This window comes from Lepisosteus platostomus, chromosome 2 (assembly GCF_059453375.1).
Source record: "Lepisosteus platostomus isolate fLepPlt1 chromosome 2, fLepPlt1.hap1, whole genome shotgun sequence".
In the NCBI taxonomy this organism is placed as follows: Eukaryota; Metazoa; Chordata; class Actinopteri; order Semionotiformes; family Lepisosteidae; genus Lepisosteus; species Lepisosteus platostomus.
Genome location: NC_142612.1, coordinates 79724209 through 79740902, shown reverse-complemented (window position 1 = coordinate 79740902; position 16694 = coordinate 79724209). Strand labels below are relative to the sequence as shown.

The window sequence follows — 16694 nt, the reverse complement described above, 5'->3', positions numbered from 1 at the left end:
TCACTGCTACCCTGGAGTAGACTCAGCACTTATTAATATTTACGGATATCAGAGTCTACTTAAAATCAAGAGAGAAACAATACTAGCTAATGCTGGTGTTATGGGTAAGAAAAAAAAATGGCATTTTTAAATTTTGACACTGAAAGACCATCCTATGGTCATCCTATCTATTTAAAAATGAAATAATAGTGTCATGATAAAAAGGTTGTGTTAACCTAGGCTTGCTCAGCAGTGCCCAACTTGTCTTCGGAAAATATCTTGTAGTTTTTTCTTTTACCTTGTAATACTGTCATACATTACAGGCTTACATCTCCAGAAAAGTCTGTCATCTATGTTTCTTTCAGATGAACCAAGATTATAATATTTCCCTCAATCTGTATTCTCTGTTCAAAAACCCCGTCGTTCTTTTCAAAGTAGCCTGAATGATCACATGCAAATGATAACACTTTCTGTGTTTCCTTTTTAAATGTATTCTTGAATTCTTTTGGAGAGCCAATAATTTTCTGCACTAGTTAATCCTTTTAAAGTAGTGAGGCATTAAAATGGATCTGATTTCTGTTCCAATATTGAGTCTTCTCCCTGGACCAATAGACTTGTTCAGTGAGTGCATCCAACACCCTGGAGAGCAGTCCCTGAGAGAGCTGCTTCCTGAACTCTGACCTGAAGCATCTGGGAAAGGGGAAATTAAACTGTGTAATTAACTGCTGCACTCTTCAAGGATGACAGAGTGTCAGTGGCACTTCTCTGTCATATTCTCCCTGCTATCTTCATTTCTTCCCCTGCTCTGCAAAGCTGTGCAATCATATAGTGTTCGATTTTTTAAATATGGTTACCTGTAGTGAAGTGTGTGAATGTCTGTTTGGATATAGTTCATGTTTCCAACAAGTGGGCAAAGGTTTTGAGTCCCATAACAGGACTGCAGCTTTGTTGTGCTGAGAAAAATTGTCAATTTCATTTATCATTTCCATGTAAAGGCTTCAGATTTGCTTGAAAAAACATACTGTGCCGACACATACAGTAGCCGGATGCTTCAATGTTCTGTCCTCAAACAGGGGTTCATCCATGTAGGCAGGAGTAGACCAAGACACTTAATTTTTGTTTACTGGAAAAGTGACAGCATCGTGCAAGAATTAGAATGTCGTTCGCTGTTCTTTCTGACAATGCAGGGGTACACCCGAATAAAGCAGGGTTTGTAGGGCTTCTCCATTTCACCAATGCATGAAGTACAAGGCAAAGGGATTAATGTGGTTCAATTAAGGAATTAATTAGTTCAATAACACAAATTAAAAGCTCAGGTGGAACAGAAACCAAAGAACACAGCAGCTCGTGAGACACAGAGGTGCACTTTCTAGCCTTGACACGTTACATCAGCCCTCAGATACACAATCCTGGCAATTTAGTTCTTAAAGGCTACAGGGCAGTCCAGTATCTCGGGTCTCAGAGGTTCATTTAATTAGGTTTCCAGCAACTCTAAGGCTCATGCAGATGCAAGCAGTACTGCTGTGTACATATGGTTGCCAGAAACCTCCAAACTGAATTATTAACTCAGTATATTTCCACATGGTAACCTGCTGCAGTGTATCAGAGTCTAATAAAGTCATTGGTGGAGGGCTGCCCTTCTGTGTGGCTCTGTGTCAGCTACAGGGGTAAATTAAATTTTATTACTGATGAATATTTTCTGGGTATTACCCTTTTCACATTTGGCAGATAAAATGTCACAGATGACCTTAATTTTAACCTTAATTTATGAAAACCAGTGCACTGTCACCCTTACAATTGGTATTTCTTGAATTTTTTATGAATTTATAACGCAAGTGACAGCTTTATCAATATATTTATACTACAGCTCCATCTTTAGGTCAGTTTTCAGATTTATTATTATTATTATTATTATTATTATTATTATTATTATTATTTTCAACCTGAGATTTAAAGTTCACAATCTGATTTGTTTTCCACAGCTTTCCCTACTGGCAGAGGCTGGTTTTGGGGGTGTCCTGCCTTATGTTGACCCCTGCGACCTACCAAATGAAAGACAGGTTTTGGACGAAGCGTTCGGCATAACTCTGAATCCTGGGGGTGACCCGTCCACGCCGGGGTATCCCAGCATCGGTGAGTGTTTCCTCTCACTGGGGCGCGTGACACAATAAGAGGGCCTCCCGACGTCCTGTATGGATCATGCTGAGAGTCATGGCTCATCGGGCACTTATCCTGCGTGGGCAGCGTGGGGCTGGCCAGTGCACCCAGAGCAGCTCAGACGAGCCGGGCAGCGCCGTGAGCACAGCACAGGGGCTGGCCAGTGCGCTCTGGCCTGTGGCCTCGTGGTGACCTCAGGAAGAGCAGCTCGGACGAGCCGGGCAGCACCGTGAGCGCAGCACAGGGGCTGGCCAGTGCGCTCAGGCCTGTGGCCTCGTGGTGACCTCAGGAAGAGCAGCTCGGACGAGCCGGGCAGCGCCGTGAGCGCAGCACAGGGGCTGGCCAGTGCGCTCAGAGCAGCTCAGATGAGCCGGGCAGCATCGTGAGCGCAGCACAGGGGCTGGCCAGTGCGCTCAGGCCTGTGGCCTCGTGGTGACCTCAGGAAGAGCAGCTCGGACGAGCCGGGCAGCGCCGTGAGCGCAGCACAGGGGCTGGCCAGTGCGCTCAGAGCAGCTCAGATGAGCCGGGCAGCATCGTGAGCGCAGCACAGGGGCTGGCCAGTGCGCTCTGGCCTGTGGCCTCGTGGTGACCTCAGGAAGAGCAGCTCGGACGAGCCGGGCAGGGCCGTGAGCGCAGCACAGGGGCTGGCCAGTGCGCTCTGGCCTGTGGCCTCGTGGTGACCTCAGGAAGAGCAGCTCGGACGAGCCGGGCAGCGCCGTGAGCGCAGCACAGGGGCTGGCCAGTGCGCTCCGGTCTGTGGCCTCGTGGTGACCTCAGGAAGAGCAGCTCAGATGAGCCGGGCAGCGCTTGCGAGAGCACGGCGCAGGAAGAACAGATGCTGCTCAAACCGCACTGCCCCATTATGAAGTGTAAATGAACGTGGTGCAGTTTAATGAGGGATGAGGGGGATTAGCTAGATTGTTAACAGGGGATTAGTTTTATTTTGTTGCGGTGCATTTCAATGTTTTTTTTTCCTTCTGAGGAATGGGAAACTGCAGGCCCTGCGCGCTCATTGCTGCTCTCTCAGAGGCTCGGGAAGACATGTTGTAACACACAAATAATTTCTGGATCCCGAGATGAAGTTAAGCAGATGAGTTTTGTTGCATGCAAGGAACAATAAAACTGAAGTATTGTTCCAAGTGCCGGTACAAAACTTCCAGTTCATATAGCCCTTTTCTGACGCTTCTGATGTAGCTCATTACAATGGTAATGGGGAGAGGTCACGGTGTTCGGCCAGTTCACAGACTTTGGTCACTCTTAATGGTCAGCGTTAGGTTTCCTTCCCTGGGGGGTTTCCTAGCTGGCATCTGGAATCCTTATCAGTTATCGCCCTTTCCTGCCAGAACTCTAGCCTGTTACTTAGAAGTCCAGTCCTCATGCAGAAAGGACTCATTTAACCCTTTCTTCACATCTTGTATCTTTCTTCAGACAGCAGGCAGCGACGCTGCTCTGAGCTGCTGCAAAGTTAGTTGTTGTTTTCATGATTTAGCTGGTTTGTCATCTCTTTGCCTCTGGACGGTTTATGGGTTATCAGGAAGTTTTACTGGGTGCTCATTCTATCTAAGACCTATGGAAGGAGATCCTCTTCAGCCGTTGACTTGTCTGGATTTATTTTTACTGTGCTTTACTCCACAAGGTGACATTTTCACTGCAGTGTGTCTGGAGGCCCTGGAAACCTCCCTCTCATTTACCAGGTACAGCGACACTTATACATCAAGCCCTAAACCAGTCCTGGATCTCATCTTTGCAAAAACAAGGAAATATATTTAATCTCATTACAATGATGGCAACGTTTTTAGAGGGGAAGTGTGGTAATTGCTTGACTGCCTTCTACCCAGCTCTAGGATGTAAGAGTATTAGATCACAAGAAAGACAGCAAACAACAGGAGTCCATTTGCACCATGTACAGTTATGGTGCTGAAGAAGGACCTTAGCAGAATGAACTCAAATTACCAGCAGGAGTTTATCCAAAAACGTGAGTCAGGAGGTCAGGCCAGGGTCAAAAAACAGTAAATCCACAATAACCAAGTCGAGATACAGAAGACGAAGTCAGAGACAAAGCCAGGGGTCAGAGCTAAAAACCTAGAAATCTTGTGAAACAGGGAACAATGCAGCTCCAGCTGGCTAAAACCCAATACTGAGCAAGGAGTGGTGGGTCAGGTTGGTTTAAGTAGGCAGGTGGAAGAAGGTGTGTCTGATAAGTTAATTGGTAACTGCACTGGGATGTGAAGGAGTTGATTAAGGGCAGTGAGTCCTCCGGGGGCATGACATAACATGTACAGCACCTGGAGCTCATGTGTTTTTTAGTAGCTAATTGATCCATCTCATCCGGGTGTTTCTTGAAAGAAGCCAGTTGGTGGCTCAGTTGCTTGTTCCATACTCCTGAGTATCCATGGAACAAAGCAGTAGGGGAGGGGTGTGAGAATAAACTGAAACACTGAATGAACAGCTGTCTCTAGCCACCACTACTCTCCTATTATCAACCATTTTCATTTAAACCTCTCTTTTGGGGCTTTTGGAAGTAGTTTGCATTAAACATTTTTAATAATTTACAATATCATACATCTGTGGTGGACCAGTGGTTATCCATGCTTTCTCTTTTTTAACAAGCACGTTCTGTAAGAGCTTCAGTGGACTTTTGGCCTGAAATTTCTTTGGGGATTTTTTCTATTATACTGTACATTCATACTGGAGGTCCTCAGTGATACCATGGTTGCTCTAGTCAGCAGACTTGAGCACTACTGAGCAGACATAGAAGGTTGAGCTGGGACAACATGTGGCAACTAGGCCTCAGAGACCAGGCTCCACATGAGGGGAACAGGACAGAATGAGACAGGACAGCATCTGCACCCTGGTGCAAAGCATCACAGGTGTACAGCTTGTACTGCTTCCAAAAGTGGTCACACACTCTACCTGCCAGTGACTTTTTACAGTACGCCTTCTGTTGATGAATGCTGTTCAAGACGAGCATTAACCAGCAGAATTAATTTACATCTGTGGTGTCTGGTCATTTAAAAGTCAGTGCACCTGCTACAAAACAGAGACATTTGCCTGATAATACACTTATTACAGCTGTGTTTTTTTTCTTTTGAAGCTCAAAGTACATATTGGTAAGATTGTCATAGCAATGAAACAAATAGTTCAAGTGGACAGCTGCGTCAGCATGCGTAGGCTGCAAAGGAACAAGTAATAGGTTTATTGCATGCTGAAAGGAGAAGAAAGAAAACAACATTTCGGCCGTGGAGGCTTCTTCAGGTGTGTGAAGAAGGCTCCACGGCTGAAAGGTTGTGTTTTCTTTCTTCTCTTTTCAGGATGGCATAAACCTATTACTTGTTCCTTTCCAATGAAACACATGTTTTCTTTAGCAAGCAAAATAATAATGGGCAATTCAATAAGAGTTGTATAGCAGGGAGACAATCTGCCTATCTACAGTACCAATTATAAGCAGTCTACATCAGCAGAAAAACAATGCGATAATTCTATTATTTTTCCACAAGGAAAGTGCCCCTTAACAAACTGTGAGGTCATCGTCATTTTCAGGGTGATTGAAAAAAGATGGGCTTAAGTGGACATCTCTCTGCTTGCCTAAATGCCCTTAGCTTCAATGACCTTAGACCCATAAACTCAAACGTTACTCTCCTCGGACCTGAAAAATTAGATACATTTTGAAGGAGAAGACAAAACACCAAAAGCTTTCATGCCCAGAATAGCAGGTTCCTCTTTTCCACTGGGGCACCCTGGGAATTCTGAGCAGCAATCAGAAAGCATTTAATTACTGGAAGAAATCGTTTTGTCCTGCACCACGGCATGGTGTCGGGGCACAGAGCAGGCTGCAGACAGATGTCTTCTCCGTCGCCTCCAGTGAAACCAGTCCCCAGCTCCCATGCAGAAAAGCCCAGTGCAAGTGGTGGGGGATGGAGAGCAAAATTAGGGGACCCTGAACAATTCGGTTACCTTGTTTGGTGCACGTTTGCAGGCTGGCTTGTGGAGAAACAGAGGACGTTATTGGGTTATGCACAAAACACCTGATAAGACACTAAGGATGTTATAATGAGAACGAAATCGCTCTTCTCCAGGATAGTGATCGCTGTCCCAATAACAAAGCAGTAGGGGAGGGGTATGAGAATAAACTGAAAAACTGAACAGCTGTATCTGCCATCACTATTCTCCTATCAACCATTTTGATTTCAAGGTCCCTTTTTCGGCTTTTGGAAGTACAGTAGTTTACATTATTTAAAAAAAAATAATTTATAATATCATACATCTATGGTGGACCAGTGGATATCCATGCTTTCTCTTTTTTAACAAGCACGTTCTGTAAGAGCTTCAGTGGACTTTTGGCCTAAAATTTCTTTTGGGATTTTTTCAATTATACATTCATACCGGAAGTCCTAAATCTGCAAACACAGTCCCTTGTAATATTAAGAATATTTTTTTTTTCAAATTAAAATTGCTTGGCTCAGCATTATTGCATCATTGGGACTATTCAATTGTAGAACTGCACTGATTATTAAAAGAAATTTTACCTAGCTTTGTGGAAAAAAGATACTTTTTTTTAAATAAACTGTTGCATTAGAACTCATTCCTGCTGGAGAATTTATACTATATGAGCACATCATTTTTAATACAGCTGGAAAACTGAAGTCAAATTAAGAAATATCTACAGACCTGCCAAGTGAACAGCTATTGCTTTAATATGTAGCTGCTTCTAGACTGCTTTATATTCAAGGATAAACCATTTTAATACTGAAAGGCATTTATGTGTTTATTATCAGTTAGGGGATAAGAAGCATTTACTAGTAAGACTCCTTTATTAAGTACATGGAGGACCATTGTTGCCTTTTTTTAATTTCAAAACTGGTCAAGTATGCATTTAAACTCAGGTGACAGTTACCCCAGCACAACCTCTGCCTAGTTTTGTAGAAATGACAAATCTTTTCTGATCCTGCAAATTCGGGGCAAACAAACCTGAAAAATGGGAAAGAGAGAGTATGTATTGACCTCTGATGGTGTGAATAAAGGTGATAGTGACCTTTTAGCTCTACTACTGTTTTGTATGATATATTTATTTAGTTTTTTAGTGTACTAAACAAATTATTTTGCAGGCTAGATTGCAAGTTATATCCAATGTATTAAGGGAGTGTATTGTTTGAAATCTTTCTGGGTGTTTTCAAGTGTGTAATTTGTGTAATCGAATTAACCTTTTAAAAAGAGGTGGGATTTTCATTTTCCGTATATCTGAGGGATTTAACACTAACGTTAGTTACTTCAAACATTTTTTTTACATGTTAATTTCAAGTCGCTGACAGGTGAGTCTATTCAGCGGAAAAGAATTCTCTCCCCCGGGTTATTTAGAAACCTTGTTGAAGTCAGAGAAGCCTTTGAATAGAAATGTAGTCATTTGCATATTTATTTAAATACGTTACAGCTATGGGACTGGTGTTCAAGCCTTTAATGAACAAATACCTTCCACCTCTAGCTGGGAGGCAGACTTCCTGAGCACAGTGTCACTCTTGGCAATCGCAATGTGGCACCTCTGTCCCCCCGATGTGTTTTGTTCTGAAATCAGAGCAGAGGATTCTGTTGATAAGGTATGAAACAGATTGCTTTAAGACACATTTCTTCTGCCTCATTTTTTTTTGGATTGCTTGGGTTGCACTGCTCTTGGTATGTTTAACATCTGGCCAAGGTCCCCAGTCACAGTTTACAGATTTTGTAACACAGGCTCTGAGGTTAACGGTGATGGAGGTGTTTTGAAGAGTTGTTTGCATAGGGTTTCAGACACGTGTTATGCCCTGGCGAGTCAAAGCTCACAACCCTCAGTCTCCACGGCGACTGGCTGCGGTTGGCACGCGGAGTCAAACACCTCCCGTTGCCGGGAGAACTCGACCGGGGAGGCTGTCTGTGCCACCTGTGTCCACTTAGCGGCTAATTATCTCTTCAGCTCCAGACACTTAAACCCTGCCCTGGCCATGGTCAGACGCTTTACCCCTGAACTTCCTATTGACTTACAGAAATGCTTCTTGCCCAGCCCATCAGAACGACTAGGAATCTGTCCGATTCAGTCTGACCCCAATCTCAAGACAGAACCACACATTGTTGCTTTGCCTCACAGTAACCCACCAGACCCGCGGGGCTGTGCAGCTTCCTTGCTCTCCTGAACAGCGGGCGCACCCCTTCCCCCGTCTGCTCTGCTCAGCTGCGCTGTGCTGCCCTGTCCTGCTCAGGCTGCCTGCACAACACACTCCCTCTTTCGTGCCTCTCCTGTTTGCCTGCCGCTCGGCTTGCCTTCACTGGGACCAAGCAAGTGGACTCCTCACCCAGACATGCAGATGCGGCGCTTTCCAGCTCAGCGCCGTTTGGTAACAACATGCAGATGTACTGTAAGAGCTTGCCCCTTATCTGCATTGTGTTTGCCTCACGCTGACATGGATGTGTTCAATATTCAGCATTTAGAACTGTCACTGATGAATGGGTGTACTGTAGCAAACAATTATTAAGTCTAAGACATTATTGAACAAATCTTTTTAGATGCAGAATGCTAACTCTTAGCTCATTGTGTATATAATTTTCACCCATTTTGTAAGGAAAGTAGTGTAAAGCTCTTCAACAGCTTTGTTATGATTAGTCGGAGATAATAGCTGTTTATCAGTGCATTCAGCACCTAAAGCATGCGATCTGGATAGATTGTCACATTTATACAATTGAACCACTATGCTGGCACACTGTAGGTTAAGATGTACTGTAGGTTAAGATCTATTTTCCGCTTCTAAATATATTTCAATGTTTCTAAATGTGCAGAAACATTTCAGTGAGTTAGCAGCAGTGTATTTACTGTATGTTTGCTTATTAATGGACTATCAGTGACACTATTTAACACTTTTAATCATGTTTAAAAGAGAAAATGCCTGACAACAGTGTGTTGGGGCCCTCTCCTTGTCAGTGTCCTGTTTCATGGGATAGTTTCAGCGGGTACTTTACTACATCAAAACCTGTGTGTTCTGATCTGTTTCACATGCATTACCCTGTAGGCTGGTGAATTGTAAAGTATTGTACAGTTGTACAACACTTTCAGAAATTTAACTCTGAATAGTCTTAACACTGAACAGTAAACATTTTCTTTGTCAGTTACTGGTAGATATTTGAACAATTTAATGAAAAATGACAGTTCCCACTTCATTGCGACTTCATGCATGCAGCTGAGTTTTACATTAAGGAGGAAGGACTCTCCTCTGTGAAGGTGTTGCTTCCAACATAAAAAAAACATTTAGTTCAAAATACTAAAAGGTAACGATAAATAATAAACACCTTAATGTGTCCTACAGGTATTTTAGTTCAGTGAGATTAAATACCAGGTAATGGCATTAAAATAAAATTTGAGTGAGTTTTTTTGCTTTTTAAATGAACGTTTTTAAGTACAACAGTATTAGCTTGAAGGAAATAAAAACCATCTTCATCTTGACATTTCTAAGCTTCATGTTTTATTCTGCCATTAAACATTCAAAGTCTTTTGGATATACAAGTAGAATCTGGGAGAGCGCATATACTGTCCTAATAGCTTTAAGTATAACCTTTTAAGAAGGGTCTGAACCTTTTAGGGACACATAATAGGTTTGAAGTTAAGCCTTTCATCATGTGTTTAGCACTGCACTCAATTTAACAGGCAAGTACAATTCCCGACGAATGCAGTCGAAGGAGTTCAAAGAGATGCTGGTACACCCGTTTTGATGTCTTTCCTCCTACTTTCTTTTTCTAATACAAGCTTTTAAATTATTAAGTGGAACATGACATAAATGTGCCTTCACTGCTTAGCGCAAAAAAACAAAATAAAAGCGTTTTGCAACAGATTCAAAGACATCCAGGGTATTATTCACAGTGAATTTTAATTTATTTCTTTATGTGTTTTGGAGCATTGTCTCTGATTTTTTTTTCTATTATATATAATACTATAATTATATCCTCATTCAAAATATTTGGGTTATAACCCTATCGGCGATGCAGTAAGTGACTCTCACAAATGGTTCTCCTATGGTTTGGTTTACAGAAAAGACAGATGTATAAATTAAATTTCTTCCACATTCAGTTCCAGTTGTAAACACACACAAACATGCAGGCAGCCCCGAAGGGCTTCAGTTATCACCCTGCTTCCAGAAGGTCATGACAATTCTGAGGGCTGGCAAACGCTGACATGCTTTAGCCTTGATTGCCTGAGGATGCTTTGGGCTTGTTGGGTTTGACTTTTCTGCTGTGAATTGGTTCCTCCTGAGACAGAGCAGGCTGTGGTAAAGTCAAGGTCCAGCCTGCAGAGTGGGCCAGGGAATGAAAGAGCACCGTTACCCAATCAGCGTGTGATGTACAGTACGTCAGCTTGTACCTTCCCTTCTCTGGGAGTGACTAGCCCAGGGCACCTGAGTGTGGAGAATCAAGGTACAACAAAGAAGTGAAAAGGCTTTGGGATATTTAAAGCTGTTCCTCTTTGGGTAATTGGACTCCTGCCTTCAGTATCCTTCCACCTTCCCCCGCTGATAAAGATCGAAAGGCCCTGCATCTTGCTGTTAGCCAGAAAAACAGCCATTTTGATAGCACTCGGGTTAACTTAGTGATGAACTGAAGCGTGCCTGGAGCCAGAGAGTTATTTTGCCGTTTATCTGTTGTGCGTCCAGCTGGGGCTCCAGCAGGGAGGCACGAGAGGCCTCCTCTGACGGGCTGTAGCGGCTCACTGATGGCACAGAAGGCTTCCTGGTGCCTGGAGAGGTCAAGGGTCACTGTTGTGTTATAAGCCTTGGCCAGCCTGGCAGCCTGGGTGTGATCCCCAGTTACACTGGCTAATGGCACTGCTCAGGCTCCTGGAGGTGAAGTCTGGGCTTTAGTGCTCAGCTAGAGCTTTGAGTGAGCATCCGTTCTGTTTCACCAACGTGGTGGCCCTCTGGATCCTGTTCTGATGACATCACATGTACTAGCTCAAAGCAGATAATGATTGCTGGGGAAAAAGTTCTTGACAATGTTTCTCGCCAGGACAATATTTTTCCTCCAATCTTTTAGTGTTTTCTTCTGAACTAAAGGCTGGTATAATACACAAACCAAACAATCACCCCAATTTTGATCACTTCTTAGCCTACAGCATGAAGCGAACTTTGTTTTTTTTTTATGCTGATCTGGAATTGGCCTGGGTTATGTGAAACATGTATCAGTGGCTACTGTACCCTGGTACTGTATTACTGATGATTCCATTCTGTTGCTGTACGGTATATTGTATTCTTTTGCACTTCAGGGCTAAAGGTCAGGAAGGTCAGTCCTTTAAAAAAAACGAAGTAAAAAAAAAACTTTACTACTTCTCCAATTCTTGATGAATTGAACTCCCACAAATCAAACAGTGAGATTTAAAGCCTTTAAGGTCCTAGAAATACTCAATACAATATTCTATTCTAGCATGGAAATTGCAAAGTAATATATCAAAGTTGTTTTAAAATTCATAAGATAACACGCTTCTAGGTGATTTCCTCAGCACTTCCAATATCCAGCTGATCCTCTCCCACCTCTAAACCACTGAGTGTGCAAAAATAGCTCTTCAGCCAGGAAGGCGTAGTACATGCATGAGAATATAATAAATATTTATGGTATGCTTGCGCTGTCGGCGTGGTTTGATGACCCCAGATTATTACACATTCAAATCTGCTTTCGTTTCTCATTTAAAGAGGATGTTGACAAGCTCTGTTTAAACAATCAACTAATGTGGCGAAATGTTTGAACATAATAACATTTCCTAATTCGTGTCTCAGAGTAGCATGATTTCCTCATCACGTTACGGCTTGAGCTTTGATTTTTGGAAGGCTGAAATAGGGTTTTCTTCATGACAGACATGTAAAGTAAATCAATTTGTTTAATTTAAAGCGGCAATAAAATTGTGGCAGGGTAAAACAAAACTCAATATAACATAGTAGACATGTTCGCTTTTTTGTGGAAATAAAATGATTTTCCAATCTTTCAAAGCATAATTTATTTATGTTTTTTGGATGATTTAAAAAATAATATTTTCTAGACTTACTGGATGATACTGACATATTATTTTTCAGGAGTTCTTTGTGCAATAGGTTTCAATTTATATTTGACATACTGTAAATCAGAGAACAGTGAATTATATGCAATGTCTATATAAACATTTCGAAATCCATAATGTGAGATTTATTTTCAATTTTTCTTTTGACTGTTATATTTTCTAATAAAATATACATGGTTGATATTTTTTAATTATTCATGCATTTTACTGGCTTATTTTAATTGAGTCCAGCTCCTGATGTCTTATAAAATCTACCATTTCTTACTGAAACACTTCTGTCAGAACCCAACAGAATGCTCAATTTGGAAAATTGCATATACACTAACGTCTCTGCTGTCAATATGCCACAGGTATGAGCTTGAAAATATATGTAACTGATCTGAGTCAATTAACCCCAACACATCTCAACCACATATCTAAAGTATTGTTTTTCTGTTTCAGTTATAATTAACTACATAGCTTTTTAATGTTTAATAGCTGCAGACACATGGGTTGATATTGTTTCTCGGAATAGAATTCCTCCACACGTTTTACTGCACTGTTTGCCTGTGAAGGCGAAGGGCTTTGGAGATCTCCCTCTTTAGCCTTTTACTCTCTGACACACTCTGTCTACTGTGTTTTCTTTTGCTGGCTTCTCCTTTCTTCAGGCCCCTTGTGGTGATTATAGCCATAGTGGTCCAGACTGGCAGTAGCTGTATCATCATTTGCACTCTGAGGGTGGAGTTAAAGCTCTTTTATTTTTTCAGCACAGATGTTCCGTACTAATATTGTATTAATGCAACACACCTATATATTACCATGGCAAACAGATCTCAGAAGCTCTGCAGGGTTGGGCCCGGTCAGTACTGGGATGGGAGACTTCCTATGTAAACCGGATTGCTGCTGTAAATGGTTTTGGTGCAGTCAGCGGTCTTAACCTTGGCCAGCAGCCATATCACCCTGCAACTCACAACTGGCAGCCCACTGAAGCCCAGTAGGTGTGAGCCTGGCCAGCACCTGGATGGGAGACCTTCTGGGAAAACTAAGGTTCCTGTTTGAAGAGGTGTTAGTGAGGCCAGCAGGGGGCGCTCACCCTGTGGGTCCTAATGCCCCAGTATAGTGATGGGGACACTATACTTTAAAAAGGTGCCGTCCTTTAGATAAGACATAAAAATGAGGTCTTGACTCTCTTTGGTCATTAAAAGTCCCAGGGCGTTTCTCGAAAAGAGTAGGGGTGTAACCCCGGCATCCTGGCCAAATTCCTATTGGCCCTTACCAATCATGGGCTCCTAATAATCCCCCTCTCTGAACTGGCTTCATCACTTTGCTCTCCTTCCCGCTGAGAGCTGATGTGTGGGGAGTGTACTGGTGCACTCCGGCTGCTGCCACTTCATCCAGGTGGGGCTGCACACTGGTGGTGGTGGAGGGGTTCCACGTTACCTGTAAAGCGCTTTGAGTGGAGTGTCCAGAAAGTAAGTGTAAGCAATTATTATTATTATTATTATTATTATTATTATTATTCAAATTTCCAAACTAACGTGCAGTATGGTGACCGGGGACACTGTGTTGTAGAAGGTGCTGTAATGTGGCAGAAATGTTAAACAAAGCTCCTGACTTCTTGGTCATTGCAGATCCAGTATTGCTGTTTGTGAGAGTTGATGCTTTAACACGGTGTCCCAGATAAATTCCACTTTGGACCTGCACAGTCTGGTATACAGTACCTAACTGATGAGCCTAATTGATCATTCTCAGGTCTCCACCCTCTCTGCGGGGGCAGAATGGCTGCTGCACATTCCCTAATACACATGAAGAACTTTGAGAGTTTACCTGGATAAAAATACATACAGTAAATGCAAGGAATTATTATTAAATAATGAATTTTGAATAGACGTAGGCTTATGCTGTAGCTTGTAGTTGAAACAAAAATAGTGACCATATGTTGGATTAGTCAGAAGTAATTGCCTGGGGTTTATTTATTTTTGTCCATGTAGCAGTGACTGCGTGAATTGTAAGTGAATGTTAAATATTAGAAAAGAAAATGCTTTTCATTAACCTGCCAATTACGATAAACCAACCATAAGGTGTGTCTGACAGTCTGGCTTGGCTTAACCTGGAATTTAAGCTCTTTAGAGGAAGAACAGCTTGAAAGTCTTCACATGAAATGTACTGTACTGTACATGGAATCGTACCCCATTCTAATGACATTTTATTATAAATGATCTAAATAAATTTCATTTATATAGTATAAATGATAGTTTAATATTCCAAGTGGGAAGCTGCGTCAGCATGCGTAGGCTGAAAAGAGAGGAAAGGAAACACTTTCGGCTGTGGAGCCTTCTGGAGCCTGGAGCCTTCTTCTCTTTTCAGCATGGAATAAACCTTTAACTTGTTCCTTTGCTGTTTAATATTCCTCCTACTTTTCCAGTAGCCGTTGATATAAGGACACTTACAGTATAAGTGCTGGATTTCTTGCAACTTTCTTCACACTGTTTTGTGCATCAACGCATCTGACAAGAACTTGAATGCCTTATTCTTGTGTAGAGAACAATTAGTTTCTCTGTTTCTCTCTTTCTGTGAAACATGGAGATAAATCTCATGTCTAACATGCTTAGCTGGAAAATGACTCAATATGTTTTGTTTTGGGATAAAAGGGCTAAAGCCTGTGTTGGCAGTTTTCTGTTGTATAAATGAGGGACTTGATTAAAAGACCTTCTCTTCCTCAAGTACTACTGGGTTAGATGCCCTGAGAACAAAAGCAGCATCAGTTCTATTAATTATGCTGTCGTCTGCTGGAGCAGTTTTTGCTTTGCCTGAAATATAGATTGTTAATTTTCTTTCATTTCTTTTTGAAGAAACTTTGTGGACCTCAGCTACTCTTGAGCCTTACTAAGTGAGGGAGAGATCGTGCATTGAGGCTCTTTTCATGAAGCCTTTAATTAAGCTTTCTTTTACAGCAGCCATTTGTCCCAGTCGAGAAGCAAAGGGTTTCTGGCAGGTTTGTTAAAAATGTGTAGAAGCTTTCTTGTTCCAAACATGGTGCATCACTGTTACTAAAAGTGAAGAACTACCATGTACAGTATTTATCACTAGATATACAGAGATATTCATATGGCCAGATCAAGCCAAAAAAATGTATTTCTTCAGTTAGAAAAATCATTAATTTCAAGAATTCATTCTCAAATAAGAGTCCCATTGTGTTTTGCCTGTTTTGCCTCTTATCTTACCGCTGCTGTTCCTTGTCTTGACTTGAAAGAATCAAGAGAAAGAAAAGACACTGTGGCCTTACCTCTTCAGCAGACCTGAAGCAGACTTTGCTGTGCTGTAATGTATAACATTAAAACAAAACACACCATCCACCACTCATACAAATGTGATCTCGGTTCTGTTTGAAGGGTTGATATATCTGAACGATTTTATCACTGCACAGGCTGTGGCTGCATGAGAATTTCCACTGGGAGCAGCTGTTATTAGAAAAGGTAGATTGAACTGAGCATCACCTAATAGAAGGTCATTTTCTCGGCTAAATCCCAGAGCAAATGTTGTCGCGCTGAGCTGCTGCCTCCCAGTCAGGCCTGTGATTATTTTCAGCTGTCAGTCTGAACTTCTGGGCTGTGAATCATCAACGCAAATGGTTCATCCCCACAAGCCAGAGCGCTGCCAGTTTAAAAAGAAATTCAGGGGCAAATTACACTGATGTTTGTATTTATATTGGTGCCATATGCTTTAATCCAGGACTGGCTTTGGTGATGAAATGCAAACACAATTGTAATTCTGTTCTCTGCTGGCCATGTGGGGTTCTTTGATCAGCATTAACAATGTGGAATGCTTGTTTGCTTTTTGGAGTTTCTGCAGGACAGACAATAATTCCCGTGTTTGATTCTTAACCAAACTGGCCCATGGCCATAGCCCACGATGTAAAAGTTTCTAGGCTGTGATACCCTGACACAACGTCTGGCACTAGGGAACCTCATGGGCAAAGAAAGAAACACCTGACTGTCCGACTTTGTGGTCCCAGTTCTTCAAATCTGGAATCTGGAGGAATACTTCTGTACACGGCAGCATACATAATAACAACTGAAAGTGAAAATAAATAAATATTTGAAAAGTCTAATCTGCTTAATACACAATAAAATGGTCAGATACCATGTGGAGATACATTACCTTAAACACAGTGTTTAAAATTAAAATTAAGTGTAAAAAGTCTTAACTTCCATCCTTTAAAATAAAAAAACATTAGGTTTGAAAATGGAGTGTGAGACTGGTTTCAGAAATATTTGAGCGGCTTGCAGGGTCTTTGTCTGCTCTTGTGTTTTTCACTCAAGATTATGTGGCTCTTGGGAGAGCTCTAGTCAATCCAGAGGTGTTGAATCAGTTAAATGAACATTTTTGTTTTGGCCACAGAAGTAAATCAGAACATCTTAAGGCAAAATTACAAAAGGTATTGTATGAAAAATGACGCCTTTGGAACCTGGGGAGCTGAAGGAATATCTCATTAGCTGGCCTGTTCTCTTTTAGTTTGTCA

At 41.9% G+C, this 16694-nt stretch overlaps 1 protein-coding gene across 9 annotated transcripts in view; it reads left to right on the top strand.

Annotated features, from left to right (window-relative positions):
- The window catches only part of naaladl2 (N-acetylated alpha-linked acidic dipeptidase like 2), a 298711-nt gene that overhangs the window by 168783 nt on the left and 113234 nt on the right, over positions 1–16694 (top strand). For all 9 annotated transcript variants that reach the window (XR_015930769.1, XM_088621717.1, XM_088621741.1 and 6 more), the window contains one exon: positions 1962–2112. Coding sequence is in view for 8 of the 9 variants with exons in the window: in XM_088621717.1 (XP_088477843.1) it covers positions 1962–2112 (151 nt within the window). In the remaining variant the exon portion in view is untranslated. The remainder of the gene's footprint in view (positions 1–1961; positions 2113–16694) is intronic.